At 41.8% G+C, this 17,603-nt stretch overlaps 1 protein-coding gene across 2 annotated transcripts in view; it reads left to right on the forward strand.

Moving 5' to 3' along the window:
* The window catches only part of LOC117204507 (discoidin domain-containing receptor 2-like), a 165,349-nt gene that overhangs the window by 55,285 nt on the left and 92,461 nt on the right, over window positions 1-17,603 (forward strand). For both annotated transcript variants that reach the window (XM_033441972.1, XM_033441975.1), the window contains exon 2: window positions 14,627-14,805. In XM_033441972.1, coding sequence (XP_033297863.1) covers window positions 14,706-14,805 — 100 coding nt within the window. In that variant the 5' untranslated portion in view covers window positions 14,627-14,705. The remainder of the gene's footprint in view (window positions 1-14,626; window positions 14,806-17,603) is intronic.

The raw sequence follows: 17,603 nt of genomic DNA on the forward strand, positions 1-17,603 counted from the left end.
GAGATTGAGTTGACCTATCGAGTCTGACACGTTTCGAACGATTTCTATGAAAAGTCCGACAGATCTGGGTGAAATTAGATTTGCCGAATCTGACGCAGCTTTTGTTGGATTTAACAAGTCTAATGTAACTTTCGTTGGTTCTGACAAATTTGAGCACATTTCTATCGGATTTCTAACGTGGCTGGAAAGACTTCTAGCAGTCTCGGCGAATTTTCAGCGGTTCCTATAAATTCTTACGAGCCGGGAGTGATATTTTTCCCAACGTTCCATTATATTGGCTATAGTAAGTTCTTAGGGCGTTATATTTTGAGTTTCGTTAACGAATTCCGAACTTGGCCAGATATTTCGTTTCGTTCGTTCGCGTGCTACGAATTCGATTGAAAATAATATGCAATAAACGACGCATCTGCTATACTTGACACAAGAGTTAACACTAGAACTACCTCACCAGTCAAATTGGCTGGTTTTACAATTTTATTTTTAAATTTCTACTTCACGTTATATTTTTTCCCCGCAATGATGTAATGACTTTCGCAAAGATAACTAAAAGAATAATATAATGAATTTTGTTTTGTTTTTTATGTATTCGAACTCAAAAGAATTTTGTATTGGTCAAAATGACTGGTATTTGTCAAGGTATAAAAAAGTCTTGCAATCTGTTTATCCAACTCCAATTAACCAGTTTCCTCGTTTTGTACAACTTGCCACACGTTTTTAAAATTTTTACTGCGTATCATTCAATATGATGATATCAGTTATCAGGAAAATTCCGGATCGAACGTTAGATCTCTAGATGCCAATACTAGAAATACCACACCAGTCAAAATGACTCGTTCTACAATTTTAAAAATGTGTCGTCCCTCGTTTATACCAAAAATGGAATTCCTTCTGTAAGAAAGTAACAAATCAATAAATATAAAAATATTCTATTATTACGTATTTTTTAAAGACCAGTCATTTTGACTAGAAGTAGTTTTGTGTTAACTATCGATAGTTCTAGTGTTAATGGTTCCGCTAGACTGCGCGCGCGTTGCTCTATTCGCATTACACAGAATACAAACTCGATTCGAACAATCTTCGCGTTTCCCGTTCTGTGCACTCGTCCGTACCGGTCTCCTGCTTTGTACATTATCCAAAGAGATAAAAAAAAAAAGCAAGTCTCGCGTCTCAACGAAACGGTATCACGTCTCGTTGATTTACACATGTATCGGCGTTACGAGGGGTTGTTATCTGAAAATTAAAATCAGAGCTCCATTTCGGTGGATAGCTCTGGTTTCCTAGACTGCAGGAAAATCCCGCGCTATTAAGGAAGTGAATCTGAAAGAAATTGTAGTAGACCGGATAAAGGAAAGGAGGGAGGAGGGCGCAGGAACCGAGGATGGGAGGGACAAAGCGGGAGGCAGGGTAAAAAGAGTTGGAGGGAAGGCAGTTTATGCATGTAAATCGTCCGTCCTGACTCGCTGTTTGTTGTTCTTTGCTTCGCCAGAGCGCGTCGGCGTTTTACGTGCGCCGCTGTATTTTATTGCGAAAGGTAACTATATATGTAGATACGTATACACAAACATACACACATACGCGCGCATATATATGTATATGTATATATGCATATGTATATTTGTGTGTGTGTGTGTATACACGAATCGGGAAAACGTAGTTGCGCGCATACATATACATGCGCCAGGGGTTTCGCTTTTCCATCCGCTTTTGTATCCCTGAATTCCCTTCGGCGGATCGACTGGTGGTGCATGCACTTTTCGCAGATACGGTCGATTCATCGAAAACTCATGTATTTGCGTTATGCGTATTCCAATAAATAATGGATCTGATATACGATGACCGATATCTTTTCCATCGCCCACCTCCAACCTGTTCAATCGTCGCTAACATTGCATTTCAACGTGTGTACCACTGCATTTCAATTGTCACTCTGCAAGGCGTTCATTGATTTATCGTTTCTAGATTTTTCTATCGGTTAGAAACGAGAGCAGTTAGGCGTTGAAAAATAGTTATTGGAAGTAAGTCGTTTGAGAATACGACAGAGACAGCCCTGAAAGTCTCTCGAGTCAGATTGAACAGAAATTAACCTGGAAAGTCGCGAGTCGTTAAGAGGCCATCGCAATGCGACACTTACCCGAGCCACATGCACGAACTGCCGATCTGTTTGATTAGCCGGAATTTTATCCCCGTTTTTATTTGCTGAATCAAACGAACGGTCCGTGTAACCTTGCCAATGTCGTCGGCTGACCTAAAAAATTGTACCAGTTTACCCAGGGGAGCGCGCGTTCTTTCTCGTCCCACGACCGATCATTATCGTTCGTGCTCATCTCGCGATGATAAATCACGCGAATGGCCAATAAATGCCAGCCAGCCGTACAGGTTAGACAAATAAACCGAGCACGGCCTGTGCGGTTCCCAAACGCATCGGATAAATCTATCGCGTGATTGGTTAATTAACAGATAAACGTCTTACGCACTTGCGACAAATGATTGAACGCGGCGGAAATTACACGCGACGATGAAACGGCCAACTTCCAGATGTCACGTTCACGAATGTTCTTAATTTGAATCACGCGCTTCTTCGTTCAAAGAGTTTGCGAAGATCAAATTTTCAAATTATACACGACATAGGTTACACGAGCGTGTAAGGCGTTTGAACTTCACGTTCGAGAATTTCTAGATTTTTCGGCATACGCGTGGAATCATTACGAGCTATTCTAACGTTATTCTGATCGTTGATAAATGATGGGGGATTTAATCCAATGGCCGACTCTAATACTCAGGATGAAAAGGCGCGAATCAGTAGCAAAGATCGGAATGTGATTCAGCGGGCGAGGAGAATTACGTTTGGAAATGGCCCAACTTCGATTGCGCTCCTCTCAGCCCCTTTTTTTCATTGCGTCAGTCGGATGACTCAGCACCGGTTGTCGCCTTTCTCGGACGACGAACGTCTTGAAGAAGACTAACGACGCGTTTAGACGCCAGATTAGGAAATAAATGAACAAACACTGACGTCACTGAGGCACGCGGCTACGTCGAATAGTTGTGCAAATATCTACATACGTGTGGATCTAAACATTCCAGTGGTTCGCATATATGTTGGCTCACGGAATACGGTTACATATTCTCAACATTTTTACACGGTACGTAAAAAAATAAAAAAGAGGGTCGAGAAGAGCACAGTTTATCTCGACGCAACACGAGATCGTCCGTTCAAACAAGATTTTAAACGCGCGTGAACAGCGTCTCGTCTTCTCCTCGAAGAGCGTCTCGTTCGCTTTTGTTTTGTTCGGTCAGAAAAGAAACATCGACGGACAACGTCCAGCCGTGGTTTCGTTGGATCTGTGGCCGTTACGGACGAACACTCGACGGCGAATCCATGTTCCATCCCCGAGAATAATGGACATTAATGGCAGCCACGGCTAAACAGTTCTCTCGAGTGTTTGCGCGAACCTTTTCTCCGTGCAGCTCGGTAATCCGAGGGTCAAATAAAATCATTTAGCAGCACAATAAGCAACATACTTTCAGCCACTTCGTCTTGTCGAGAAAAGTACTCGGTTTAAGTGCTGATTACAATCCCTCTACTCGAATGGCCACCAAACTGCCGGATCATCCGACACCATTGTTCCGCTCACCTGCGATGCCAAATACACTCAAAGGCGTTCTCGAGTATTTCAAGAGTGTTGCATTTGCGAAATGTGTTTCGTGGAATCCGCGTGGCAGTTTATAGTCGCACCGGTGCCGATACACGCGTGCCGAGTTTAACGTTAAAAACTATTTATAACGAGACGCGAAGCACGCTGCAGCAGTCAGTTTCTTAATTGACTTTCTACCGTCGCTTTACAGTCTGCTTTGAACTTTACGCTACCCTCGTAATCATTAACTTGAAATATTCACCGTGATATTAAATTATTAATCATCGTCACCGGTTGCCATTTATTATTTTAGTTTGTACCGTGATGTGACATATTCGCGATGCCACGACAGGCTACGTAGAGGCAGAAATAACGGCTCACCCTTTAAGGGAGTATTCTACTGTGAAGCGAGTTTTTTAAGTTTTCTTTTCTCTTGTTAGAAATTGTTTAAGGGAAATTGATCGAAATCGACGCTAATGTAAACCGTGTCCATTCTGCTGAATCGAAATGAATTTGACTATACCGAAACGAGAAGACAAATAGCCAATAATGAAAAAATGGCGACACTTTGAAACTTTGAATCTTGACTTTTTTGTATCCAAGGAAAGTACCTTTGATCGTAGGATACGATGTATTTTATTGCATGCAGCCATAAAACAGAATGTAGGAAATATATTCGAAGTATACGCCTGCGACATTAATCGTTTTCTCCACTCGTCGCTTTAATTTACGATACTACACCGTAGCACAAATAAATTATAAGCTGATACTTACATTTAAATTAGAATGGAAGGAACTAAGATTAGATGCAAAATTCTACGGAACGCAGGTGCTGTGCAAAAATGTACAAAATACGCGATACCGTGCAACAGACGAAATAAATATTTCGTTAGATTCCAATTTTTCTTCTTTTTTTAATTATCTTAATAAAAACAAATATCCGTGATCTACCGATATACCGCAATCGATATCAGAGTAGCCATCGTCGTTTTGTTAACAGCGTAAAGTAAACGAAAACAGCTGACACCGTATAAATTTGCGATCGTGAAAAATGCGGCTGGTTTCTCGGTGAGCACCTAACCAGGGCACAAGTGTAGCTTCCTGCTCACCATACGGTGGAGTACACACTCACGACTTTGACTTGTATAAAGTCGTTGTTCTAATGCGGCGCCACTCGACGCTCTCCGTCGAGTGCTCGTAGAAAAGAGCTAGACGACGTTCATCTTGAAGAAGAGGACCCTTTTATGGTTTTGCACCGACTAACCACGAAAACCAACCCCCGTAAGACGTTTTCACTGCAATTCCATCGCGGACCGTGGGGCTTCAACTTCGTCGAGAGGAAATTGAATTACAATTAACACTGGCGGAGTGCTTTACAGCTATCGTTATTTTCGTTCGCCTGAAAACACCATTAACTCGAAACAATTTCCACGAAACGAAGCAAAGAAAGGAGAAAAAAAGCAGAAGGATGGAAGACTTTTTGACTGATCGGCACCTTTAATGCATTTAACAATAGAACTACCGACATTTGAGACGTAGCCATCTCTACCAAAGCTAGTCAAAATGATTGGTCTTTAAAAAATACGTAACAGTAGAATATTTTTATATTTATTGATCTATTATTATCTTACAAAAGAAATGTTTCTGAGGTCATAAAAACTATATAATAACAACTTTAATAATAACAATAAGTACAATAACGAAGAATATTCAGTACCAAAATCCTTGGTAATAAGAATATTAAAATAAATTTCCATTGGTAAATATAAGAAGTGTAATATGATAATATAATGATAAGCGTAATAAGCGTAATAGAATAAATAAAATACAAACATGACTTAAATTATTAAGTACAAAATTTATCATTCGTCACAATCGATTCAAAATCCTTTTTCATTTTAAAAAGCATACTCTAAAAAAATATTATTGCGGTATACTCGAAACGGAAAGATAAGGAAGTTTTACGTTTACCAGATATCGTTTCAATACTAAAATAAAATGATGATCAGCTATACGAAAATGAACGATAGATTATGTTATTGTATCGTTTTACGATATCGTAAACTGCGACAGTATAACGCAAAGCATCCCAACGATCGCGTATCATTGTAGAATGGAGTTTAAGTATGAAAAGTAAGCATCGTTAACGCGATACGTATATTCTAACGTGCATTTGTTCTTTCTTCCTCTGTTTCGCAATTGCTTTTACGCGCTTCAGGAAAACTACGCATCCCTTTGTCAGAACATAGGAATTTAATCACATTGACTTTGAACTATACATAGTCGTACACTCTTCGTTGTGACCGTAGTCTGAAACAAGCGTTTCTGCTACTGTACTTGTAATTCGATCGCTCGCAACGAACAACCGCTCGCAATTTGTTACGATACAATTAATTGCTGGAAACTCGATGCACGTTCACCTGCTCTCATTTCTCGTATTTCCACGATGCCACGACAAATTGATATGAAGAAACAAAAACAGAAAAAATGGAATATACTGGAAAGGAAACAAGTGGCATGCAATATCCACGTAATGGAACGTCAATGACAAACCGCGGGTCATTCTGTCGTCTACCGTTCATAGTAGAACTTATGGCGGGCCAATGGAGGATACACGTATCCGTAAGATGGCTGGAAATATTTCACGGTACATCTCTTTAGTCCGACGATCGGTAAAACTCTCCTTTCGTCAGCATTGTTACGGAAAATCAGTGTGCATTTTTCACGAGTCGGCGCACAATAGGAAGGGAACGTCGAAGCATCCGAAGCCGCCTCCCATTGTGATTTTTCCATCCGCGTTTTTCCTTTTGCGGAACTCCATCCATTTGTTCGCGGGATCGAAGTTTGCGGATGTTTCGCAGCCATTCGGACCGAATGCTACAGGTACCATTCTGATAAATGGAACGTCGACCGGCCTCTACATACAACGCTATAAATCTAAACGTCGCGATACACGGTTCTCGAATAAAGCCCACCATAATTCCATGGTATCTTATCCACCGATGTCTGTCGATGCGAGACGATGAACAGTCGGTGGCATACTTTCTCCATTACGTTCACCACGTAACGTTGCATCTTAGACGAGCGGAAAATCCGTGTTGAAATCGCCGGAAAACCATTTCCTTTCCCATCTATCCTGATCGTATTTACGACCATCGCGGTTTGCAATTTTCATCTTGAGCCAAGGACAGAGAGCCTGTTTGGTGGGTAAATATTTGAAAGGAACACGAACGTGCATCGACCGAACCGACGAAATGCCAGGAAGAAAGTCCGTCAGGCGGACAACTGTCTCTTTTCAGACACACGAATTTTCAGCCTCGGAATGGATTGGAATCGTCGAAGCGTGCTGTCGAACAGGACGCGGGGATCACGCGAAGGATCGAACCGCAAACTTGCCCTGATCCGTCCATGTTTTTTGTTCGTTGTTAAATTCCCTCGTCGAAAGGCTGACATGGTAGCGATGAAATACCAACGGTAAAAACGTGAAAAATTGCCATCGATTGCTATGTGAACAATTCCAATATCGCCAGCGTCCTCCTTCGGTCGCCCTATCCTTCTCTTGAAACCGAAGGAAAAAAAGGAACAAATTGAAAAACACGAACACGGGAGAATTATTTCAACTATCTTAACGAATCTTTAGAAAGCTCACTGTATCTGCAGCTATACGTAACATGCATATTTACGTAGATTCTAGATTCTAAAGAGTTGATTATCCGACGAAACGCGGCGATTCTTTCTCGTTGCATCGAGCGAAAGAGGAAGCATAAACGAGCCGCGTTTTTTCACGAGGTCGAAATCGACAACGAGAAATTCTGTACGGCCGTCGTGATTCCAGAAAACACGCGGGCCGCGCCCACGCGTTACAAGCACGCCGGTTCGAAAACGAATCCCCCGCCTCGGGCGTTTTACAGATAATTAACTGACATTAACATTTCGTTCGGACATGGAGCGCAGCGTGCTCGTATTTCTCCCATTTCCGACGTGTACGCATATTTCCATGGCGGATAAGCATCGCTTTTCCACCAGTTCCACACAGCCTTTTATTTTTTCTCCCTTTGTCTCCTTTGCCTTTCCCGTTCTGCACCATTTGGTCGGTTTCGATGATACGCCGGATTACCAATGTGCCGCGTGTATCTTCTTTTTTTCTTCTTTTCCTTGCTTTTTTTCGCTTGCATCTGGCTGACGCGGGAACGTCGAGAGCGTATCGAGGCTCTTCTCGATCCGTAATTAAGGTCAACGCGGCGATCCACCGCGCCAGTAACGACTCCTTTTTCACCAGTCTTTTTACCGTGAAATCTATCCGCGATGCCATCCTCGTCGATGTTATCGCGACATCGATTACGTTTTAACGCCCCGTGCAATAAAATAGCCGCTGCGTGGGCGGTTGTACGTTTAATTGCGGACAATGGAAGGTTCGATAAGCGCGAGACCCGTATTTTATCACGTTTCTTTATGCATTCGATTTCACGAGAAAGGAAATCGATGCTGTTTTTTGCAAGAAAAAGAGACGAACCTTTTCGTATATGTGGATTTAATCCTTCGCATATATGCACGAGATACGAGTATCTCGAGCTGCAGCGTTGTTCGTGCAATACTTTGCATAAGATATCTTTAAGGCGTGTGGTTTTCATTACGACGCGAGATACGTAAATACATCGTCTCGGTGTAAAAGTCAACTCGTGTGAAAGTGGCAATTAAATACCATGGTACTTAAGTAAAGCGTCGATTAGAGAATGTACTGTCGCGATAAATGCTATTTCTCTCGCTTTCGTTACTGTTACGAATAACCTAAAATTGAAACTGCGAAAGGGAAAATGTAAATTATCTAGTTTAGCAATGCAAATCCAGCGCATCCGAAGGATAGAAGTTAATCAAGAATTTCCAAAGAGTAAACATTAAAAGGTATACAAAATTTGCAATATCTCAATTGCGCTTTGCGATAGACGAGATACGTATTTCGAATATTAAAATATTGTAATCTTTACGAATCTAGAAACATTTAATTACACAGGAAATTACAAAATTACCCTATATATATATATAAAATACCAAATATAAATTTCCATTTATATGTACATATTTACGTCCCGTATACAGCCAGAATTAACGCCCATGGAAATTTCAGATCTTCAATAAATAGAAATAAAAGTCATTTGGCCAGACATTTCGTCTGTGAATGCTAATGACAGCGTTACGCTATTATTCGCCATGCTATTCATACTAAATACAGTGTTACAGTTCAAAAAACAAATTTGTTTTATCTTTTATATTCTTTTGCACGAAGTGATATTCAATCATAGTATGAAAAACAGACTCTCATGTTTATTCAGTCGAATATCCCGTCCAAAACGTGATACGAATATCATATCGCGAGATATTTCGTCTACAGATGCGAAACGTTAAGGGTAATTCGTCTAAGGAACACGATGATGTTTAATTTGAAAAGGGAGGTTGGACAGGTGGCAAACAACCATGTAGCACTTACAATTAGAACGTGTTAGTCAAGATGCAAACACCAGTGTTACAGCTTTTGTATCGCAAAGTGGGCAGGAGGGCAAACAAAGCGAACCGTACAAGGCTTGATTACAATAACCACCCCAATTGAGCGCTAACTGTCCTTGGTACTAATTGTCTAATCTCTGTCGCTCTTCCGCCGCTCAAACATACCATTCTTCGACAGAATTTGGAAACACATAGAGCAATTCCGAAAGTAGATAGATCTCGACGATGAAAATGTTTCGAATTTGGTTTTAAACGATTACGTTATTTAAACTTATTCTACGAGAATAATATAATCATTTTCTCAAGCGACAAAATGATAGCGATTCTTATAGCCACGCAAAGTATGATTATTCATAACACGAATTAAACTCTCGATTTCCATTAGATCTTCGTAGAAATATGAAACATAATCGTCAGACACGCTCGACTACGATCACTTGAACGTTTGACAGATGATATAAAAAGATAGCAATCTAATCTCTACCTGAATTACCTTACCATCTAACTCCTTTCTCTTCTGCTCTTCGGAAAGCAAACTTGTTTTTTTTTTCAAAAAACCGGTATCCATAAAACGAAATCAATCAGGAAGAAACGCATCGTGTTCTAAACGAAACACGACACTAAATCTTCCCCGATAAATCCTAAGCCCACGTTCTAGACTACCGACATAGCACGCGAACGCCGGAGCACAACGGGCCGGATCAGCCCGAACGAAAAAAGAAACACGAGAAGAGAAACCGAATCGATATATACCGGCCGTATATCGGGCTTCTATCATTCGCTAAACAGCTTGCGGACCGGTGGGCTTATATCTGATCCCAGAGAGACAAGCAGGCCGACCCAGGCTATTGTTTGATAAAGTCTCAGAGCCGCGGATTATAACTAATGGAACTGCGAGAGGGAGACAAATCGCGGGTGTAGGTTCGCGACGCGCGTGCTGGGTTTATGCGATCGGGAATCCTTAAGCGCCCGGCGCCGCCAATAAAATATGCATGCACGCTCGCGGGATCCGTGTAGGTACCGGTGCTTTACATCCCACGAGACGTTGTACGCGTAGACGTACCGCGTGTATTAATCTGCATAAACTCATTGCTATGCAAACGAAGAGATTCGACGTCGAACTAGGATATCACGGGGAGCCTCCGCGGCTTACACCGTGGCTTAACCGGGCCTCTTACGTTCGTTCGACTCCACGTGTGCACACCCGCCGAACACCTAGTCAAGATAAACGTATAAACAGCAGGTAGCTTGGTCTACAGGTATATACGTAAGTATATAGACATTGTAGGACGATACCGATCGTAAAACGGACCTCCTTCGTCGATGGAATAATAATTGCAAAAGCTTGGCCTAGCCTGACGAGCAGGAAAATCGAGTCAGGTTTCGTAAACGAGATGAAGACAACGGCGCGCATCACCATCTGTTCCCTTGCGAGCATCGATAATCCGCCCGCTCCCCCGCAACAGCGAGATGAAAAGAAAACAGTCGATGAATAATTTCGTTATTGGAACGCGCGACAGGAAACAGGTGACGTGAAATTGATTGGAATGTTTAAAACCACTCTCGAGAGTCACGGCATCGAGATAAGAGTCGAGGGACTCTTTCTCGCTCGTCGTTCCGTCGAACCATGGAACGGAAAAATTTGCATAGCCTCGAATTTTACCAAATGGAAGATATTTCACGAATCGACGTGGTCGAGTGATTTCGATTTTCTTTGGCCGCTTGTGGTCGGCGGAAGAGAATTTCATCGTTTCACCGCGGATAAAGTCTAGAGGATCGTAGAGAAAGTTCATCCGGGCCGCAATAGGCGTAATTGTAGGCGGTTGAAGCACTTTGTTTGATCAGCAATTGAAGCTGCCGTGCCAGTACGTCTCGTAACAAGCCCTGGCCGAGTTGAAAGAATTTTCTAAAAGAGCGCCAGAGAAAAATATTCCAGGGAGATAGACGCTAACGCTGAAAAGTATCAGAACGTTTGCGTACTTTGGCGATATTATGGACAAATTAAATTGCAATGACTTGATTCGAATAAAACTTCGGGTGAGCCATCGAGTAGACGCATCGATTGATTTCATAAATTGGAAAGTACAGGAAACTTATGACGCTACGAACATTGTTTTTTCAAATTTCCCTTAAAATTGACCATTATTTATGTCATCCTGTTACGATGAATCAACCGCTAAGGCTACACATCTTTTGCTTCTTGGGAATTGAACATTAATCCTGCCTGTGTAATGAAATTGAGAAATTGATAAAAAATGGAGTCGATCAGTATGCCTTTCAAGAGTCTCGTACATTACTGCCCCATCTTTTAACAGGTAATTTTTTTATACCCTTTTAATTCCAAAGGTAGCACGTACCGCTTCTAATTATGTCAATTCACCATTTTCTCGTACACTTTGATCAACTTCAAATACTCTCGCCAGAGATCGACCAAAGCGTCCGGATACTTATGATACGGCAGTGTATGTATAGATATAGAGAGGAGAACGTCGGTTCCGACGTAGCACAAAGTATACGGGGCGTACACGCACTAAACTGTGGATTTTCCGCCTCGTCGGCCGTAAGTTGCCGCATGTATGTTTAATGCGAGCACGCGAGGCCTACGACCGGGCGACTTCTTACTACCGTTCGCCATTACTTATTCACTTCCGGCGCAATTACCGCCGTGTACTCCATCAAAGTCCAGACACGGGAATCGCACCTTTCTTACGAGCGTATCGTCCCCGTCGTCTCCTCGACAGCGCGCGCGTCTTTTCTCTTGCCGCTTATTCGCTTGACGCGTTACGCCGACAATAACGTCGCAATCAGGCATCGTACTGTCGAACTAATTGTTGAGGTTATTCGGTGTGTAAACAGAGAAAACACGTGGATAAATTGTAAGGTAGAAAATATATTTAAATAGAAGTGTAATAAGTAAAAATATAATTTGAGCTGGTCCAGATCCGCACGCTAGCTGTGTTACCTAATAACTGAAAAACCCCGAAGCCAACGTCGCCTGTCTACTGTTTATGGCCTGACTTCGTCGCAGTCTTTTGTCTACACGCTGTCGATGGCTTCAGTGCTTGAGAAAACTAAAAAAGACCAGATGTAGAGTTTTCTTAGAAGTGGTAACCACTTCAACACCCTCCCTAAAACTCTACATCCCTACAAACAATTATCTCAAATTTACAAATTATCTCTTAATATTTTCTAACTCTTGTCGTAAATATCTGAAAATTAATTTGTCAATGCCTTCTCAAGTACATTTGCCAGCCGCCTTTCTCTTTTCCATACAAATTAATTTATTACACAAAAAAACTAGAAGACTAAACAGATCATGTAGAGTTTTTCCTCTTTTTTTTTTTTGAGAAGTAATAATCACTTCGACACTAATAAATCCATAGCCATCTCCCGTTGCGTCGTCCACGGTCGTGAATTAGTTATCCGACCTTTCGCTTTCCCATGCCGCGTCACACCTGCGTACACCGTGTCTCGAGATATCACGTCGCGCGATCAGTTAACGGTAAGTGACACGGGCATACGCAATCGGATCGCTTTGCCTTATCATTCGTATGTACGTTTGCTTCGTACAAGATTGTTGAGAATCGTGGATCTTAATCGGCGAAATAAATGTACAGGAACACTTAGATTACATTTAGAATTGATATCAAAATAGTTTCAGATTTATTTAATATGTGATTTACAAGATATTCGTCGATACATATTTGCACGCGTTTCAGCACTCTTTTTATCTCACCATCTTCTGTACCACACTACTAACGAAACGGTTGCATTTATCTGTTTTACGAAACGAGTAGCGCACAAAATGACACGTATCTCAATACAGATGTTTCCCAATTTTGTAAAAGTTTAACTTGGGTTTGTGGCTTTCTTGTTAAGTGAGTACTTTTGAGAATAAATTCTGATCTGTCGCGAGGAACGTTTAGCTTAGATTATAGTCACTGAAGAGCAGTATTTCTCGTTCATCTCGAAAATTTTAAATATAACAGACTTCGTATCGCTTTTTAAACAAAATTCTTTGTAGATTCGTTCGTTTCGTGATAATTTAACCATCGTCGTAATCGTAGTGTAAATCGATATTTCAAGTACAAATTTGTTGTAACAACAAACGCAGAACGCTATTTTATGCAAACAAGTGGTAGACTAATTTATATCTCGGGTTTGTAAGCCTCTTGTGAAAGATCATTATTCGTAGATTTTAACTCAACGAGGACTTTATTCCGAAGCAATGGGACAAATTATTTATCCCATTACAAGTTATTCTGAAACACCAAGTATATTTCAATGTCATGCAACGATGTATCAGAGATTCGAGCAAAGGATAATTAGGAAGGTACATCTCTATCGTTTTAACGGCACCCTGTCTGAGCCGGAATAAAAATGGATCGGTTGACATCGACAAAACGGCCGCGGGCAGCCCTTCAGGGCGCTTTTTAAACGCGTTATTTTTCGAGTCTGCTCGTTTTGTTGGTTTTGCTTATGAAACTTTGTTTTACCGACACGACAAACACGATACCCGTTTGTTGTCCCTGCGCTTTGTTTTTAGAAGCTCCGTACGCTTCCACAAATAAGATAAAGCACGCTAATGCTGAGAACGTAATAATTTTACAATTACGACATTACGCTCGAGCGTTGATTTAAGTTTTTAATTGTTCGAACGAGCCGTTTCGCTTGCTTTTCCTCGGAGAACAACAAATTAACACGGTAGGAAACGAAAATTTCACGGTAGCTTTGTCCGGTTTGAATTTTTCATTCGACACGAACGGGATAATTTCATGAATTAATCGCAAACGCTGCGCGCAATATCGCCGATATTCTCTTCCGCGGTATTGCCAACTCATCGTACGTTGTTTCAAATTTTATAAATTACGCTTTGAACGTTACACGAATCAAAGTATGGTAAAATTCCGTGCAACCAAGAGTTCATGTATTTAATTGAAAATCATATAATAAGAGTCCATTGGTTCTCCCAATTACCTATGATTTTTTATTCGTATAACTTCACGTTCGAACAAGCGAATTAAATCAGTAAAAATTGATTGAACCGGTGCTAGCCGGAATTCGCTTCCGATAAATACACAGTTCTACCGTGTATATTCTCGAACGTGGTAATTTTCGAGGAAAAATTTTTCGAAATCAACGCAACAAGTGAAAAGACCGATCAGTCAGTGATCGTTGAAAGTCGAAACTCGTTTGGGTGTCTGAGAACCCATACCCTATTTGTATTTTCATTGAAGATAAAATCGATGATCGGGCCGGGAGACACTCGACTCCCTTACCGTTGTCATCTCCCCTCGAGTACCACCCTAACGAAGTCATCGAACTTGCCAGCGGAAGAGGTACCGCGCGACGAAAGCGTTCGAACGCGAAACGAGAGCGAGGAACAACAAAACACACCCTCGAAATCCCTCACCCCGGGCTATGGTGGTATATCGTTAAAGGTGGCGAGTCTCATAACGGTTTCCATGTTTTTCTCTACTTTTTTGTTCCAGGTTGACGAGGCAGAAATGGCACGGTCGGAGTCACGGTGAGAAAAGGGCGAGGGTGAAGCCCTCGCGCGAAACGGGAGCTATGGTGAAAAGCTTCGGTTTCTTCGCCGGGAGGGCGATACCTGCCGTCCACCTTATGCTTTTTCTCGCTCTGGCCGACACGACGAGCGCCGTAGACCTCTGTAAGTAGACCACTGCAAAGCCATGATCTGTCCCCTTTCCCTCGCCGGAGGTTTATAGTTTTCATCGCGAAACTTCCTCTGTAAGTTATTAACGAGCAAGACGCGGAGCGCCGCGCGCCACGACGATACACGTGGCGCTTGACCGCAGTCGACGAACTTTCGATCCGGAATCGACTTTGGCCGCGTTCGCATGGAAAAGCTGGATTCGCGCGTTTGTAACTCCGTCGTCGCCGCCCTCTTACACACCCTCGACCATTTGCCTCGCAGTCAGACTGCTACCCCCCCCCTCTCTTCAAATTGCAAACTTTTAGGCAGAAGTTGTGTATTTAAACAGTGTTCACGAGGCTGGCCGTTGGCAGGGGGAGTAGAGCCGCACCATGGAACTCATGATACGCCCGCTCGATACTACAACCAGCAAACCTTTGTGCGCAATGCATCGACGACAAGCGATTTTGTTCGATCCAAATTACTTCGCGGTGATCGACCAACTTTCGTGGAATTGAAACGGACGGTGGTGTTGGTACGCTCGAATGCCGGAACGTACGCCAACTACACCGAGAAGAATCGTACATATGTGTCTCGGGTTATGGACTTTCATTTCCGACGGGTTTTCGCTTCAAGGGTGAGATTACGTTCTACGTTTAGCCCTCTATATTGTCGCGAGACTTGAAAGTTACATACCTGGATATTTGCGTTTCTTATATATTCACTTTTCTGATTAGGTAATATTTTATTTATTTAATTGTAGAGTGAACGTTGACCGTTACAAATTATGAAATTATTCGCATTCGGAATTAGGAGCAATTAATTTAATCGTAAAATATACGGTGCTGTTTTTGTACGAGTTTCTGGTATCCTAAATTTGAAATGAACTCATCTTATTTAACCTTTGGTTGGATCAGGTTAAAGAATTTTGATTACACGAAACAACAAATACATTTGCTCGTATTTTTTAAAGGTAAAACAATACGTAGAGAAATTGCCCATTACTCGGTTGAAAGTATAGTACTGGTACCTAAAAGGTACCTCAATGTGTCCGCATTAGTGGCACTTTTTCTGAAATAAAAGAAGACTTTTACACCCATTCTCGACCGAAGGTCTCCGGAATTTAATGGGTCAATAAACGTCCAAGTAAATTTCCCGTGGTAGACGTCTCGCAAGTTGTCCACATCGAGCGTTTAATCGATCATCAGTCCACTGTCCGTACGAAAAAAGCAACCTGCATCGATTTGCATGTCGGAGTGGCTTAGTCAGCATCCAGCAGGCCCGTTAACTTCGCTAAACGATCTGTCGGTGTCAGGCGCGTTACTTTTCCTTGTAACGAGTTCAGCAGTTGAAAGTATCGAAATCGTTTGGGAGCCGGGATAAACGATAGATCGTGCTTCGAATTCCGATTCAAGAAGGAGAAACATCATTTCGATTTTATCCTTTTCAGAAACTAAAAGTGTACATATAAATTCATAGATGCAGGTATACGATGGTGGAGCACGTATCGCGGTGGTGAGAATTCTTTGAGAACGATGAGTGATAGAAAACTGAATGAACGTTGAAATGCCAAAGTACCGGTAGCTAATGGAAAGCAATTCGAGTGGCAGAGAGAACGCGCAAGTAGATCAAAGCGTAGAGTACCATGTGAATATTCGGCAATTTTTCAAGTTTATATTCGATTAGTTTACGAAACTGAGGAGATCGGAGAATGTGTGGATACTGCTCGTATAAAGCGAGAGAATTTCAAGCGAATCACTAGAGTATTAAAAATGTCGTACTAGTTTAAAATCAAATCATTATCGTCTTATTTTTCTGTTGCTATTAAATAGAGTTTTATCGATGTTACTTTACGTGTAACGAATAAAAACCTACCTGCAGTTCGACATTCTTACAAAATTCGTATAGTTAACGTTTTACAGAAAATTCCCGAATCGATATTCAAACAAGCTTGGCCAAGTGCGCTGCTTATCCCTGTACGTTCCTTTCGCCGAGATAGCAAACGTATTAACCTGTTGCTACACGAACATCACGAGAATTTTCAACGTGCGCGATAAACTTTCAACCAGAGAATCGTTTCGTAAAATGAACGAACCGGTTGCCGTAACTATGAAAAAATTGGCAATATCCCAAGATAGAATTTCACTGGCTGAAACAAGACCTTTATATTTACACCAAGAGCATTTGCAGCAAAGTACATCGATTCTATAAACTGTAACAGACACTCGTTTCTCGCTGTACCCCTTAAACGTTCAACTCCTTACCTCCAGCACGAAAAGGGGCTCGTTAATGTAATACATAGCGCAGAGTCGTTTCCGGAGAATCAATTCAGAATCGCGTTTCGTTGAGCAACCACGAGTCACCTACGAAAAAAGGAGAAAGAGAAAGAGAGAGCAACTAAAAAAAAGCGAAATATACATGGCAAGAAGAGAAATATCGCCATAACTTTCGTTTCGTTGAAAATGGTTGTACGGTCGTACGTTGAAAACGGTTTTTCATTAAAGAAATGGAAACGCCATCGTCGGGCTTTATCAAATGCTTGCTCTTAATTGCGATATAAATTTTCCTGGAAACCAGCGGAAAGAAATGTCCCCGTTTCGGGACCATTCATCCCAGTGTCGATAGAGTAGAAGCAATTAATGATGTTTCCGTAGCGACCAAACGCAATCCTTAAAGGGTCCGCTACGTTGAAAGAGACAATTCGCGATTGGACAACGCGAGAACGAGGCTAACAGCGACGAAAAAAATAACGTTGCCGCGGAACACTTAGGCGAAATTAACAGAAACAGGGAAGTAAGTTTTCCACGCCGCGG

Source organism: Bombus bifarius, unplaced genomic scaffold (assembly GCF_011952205.1).
Source record: "Bombus bifarius isolate JDL3187 unplaced genomic scaffold, Bbif_JDL3187 scf7180000007978, whole genome shotgun sequence".
NCBI classification, from domain to species: Eukaryota; Metazoa; Arthropoda; class Insecta; order Hymenoptera; family Apidae; genus Bombus; species Bombus bifarius.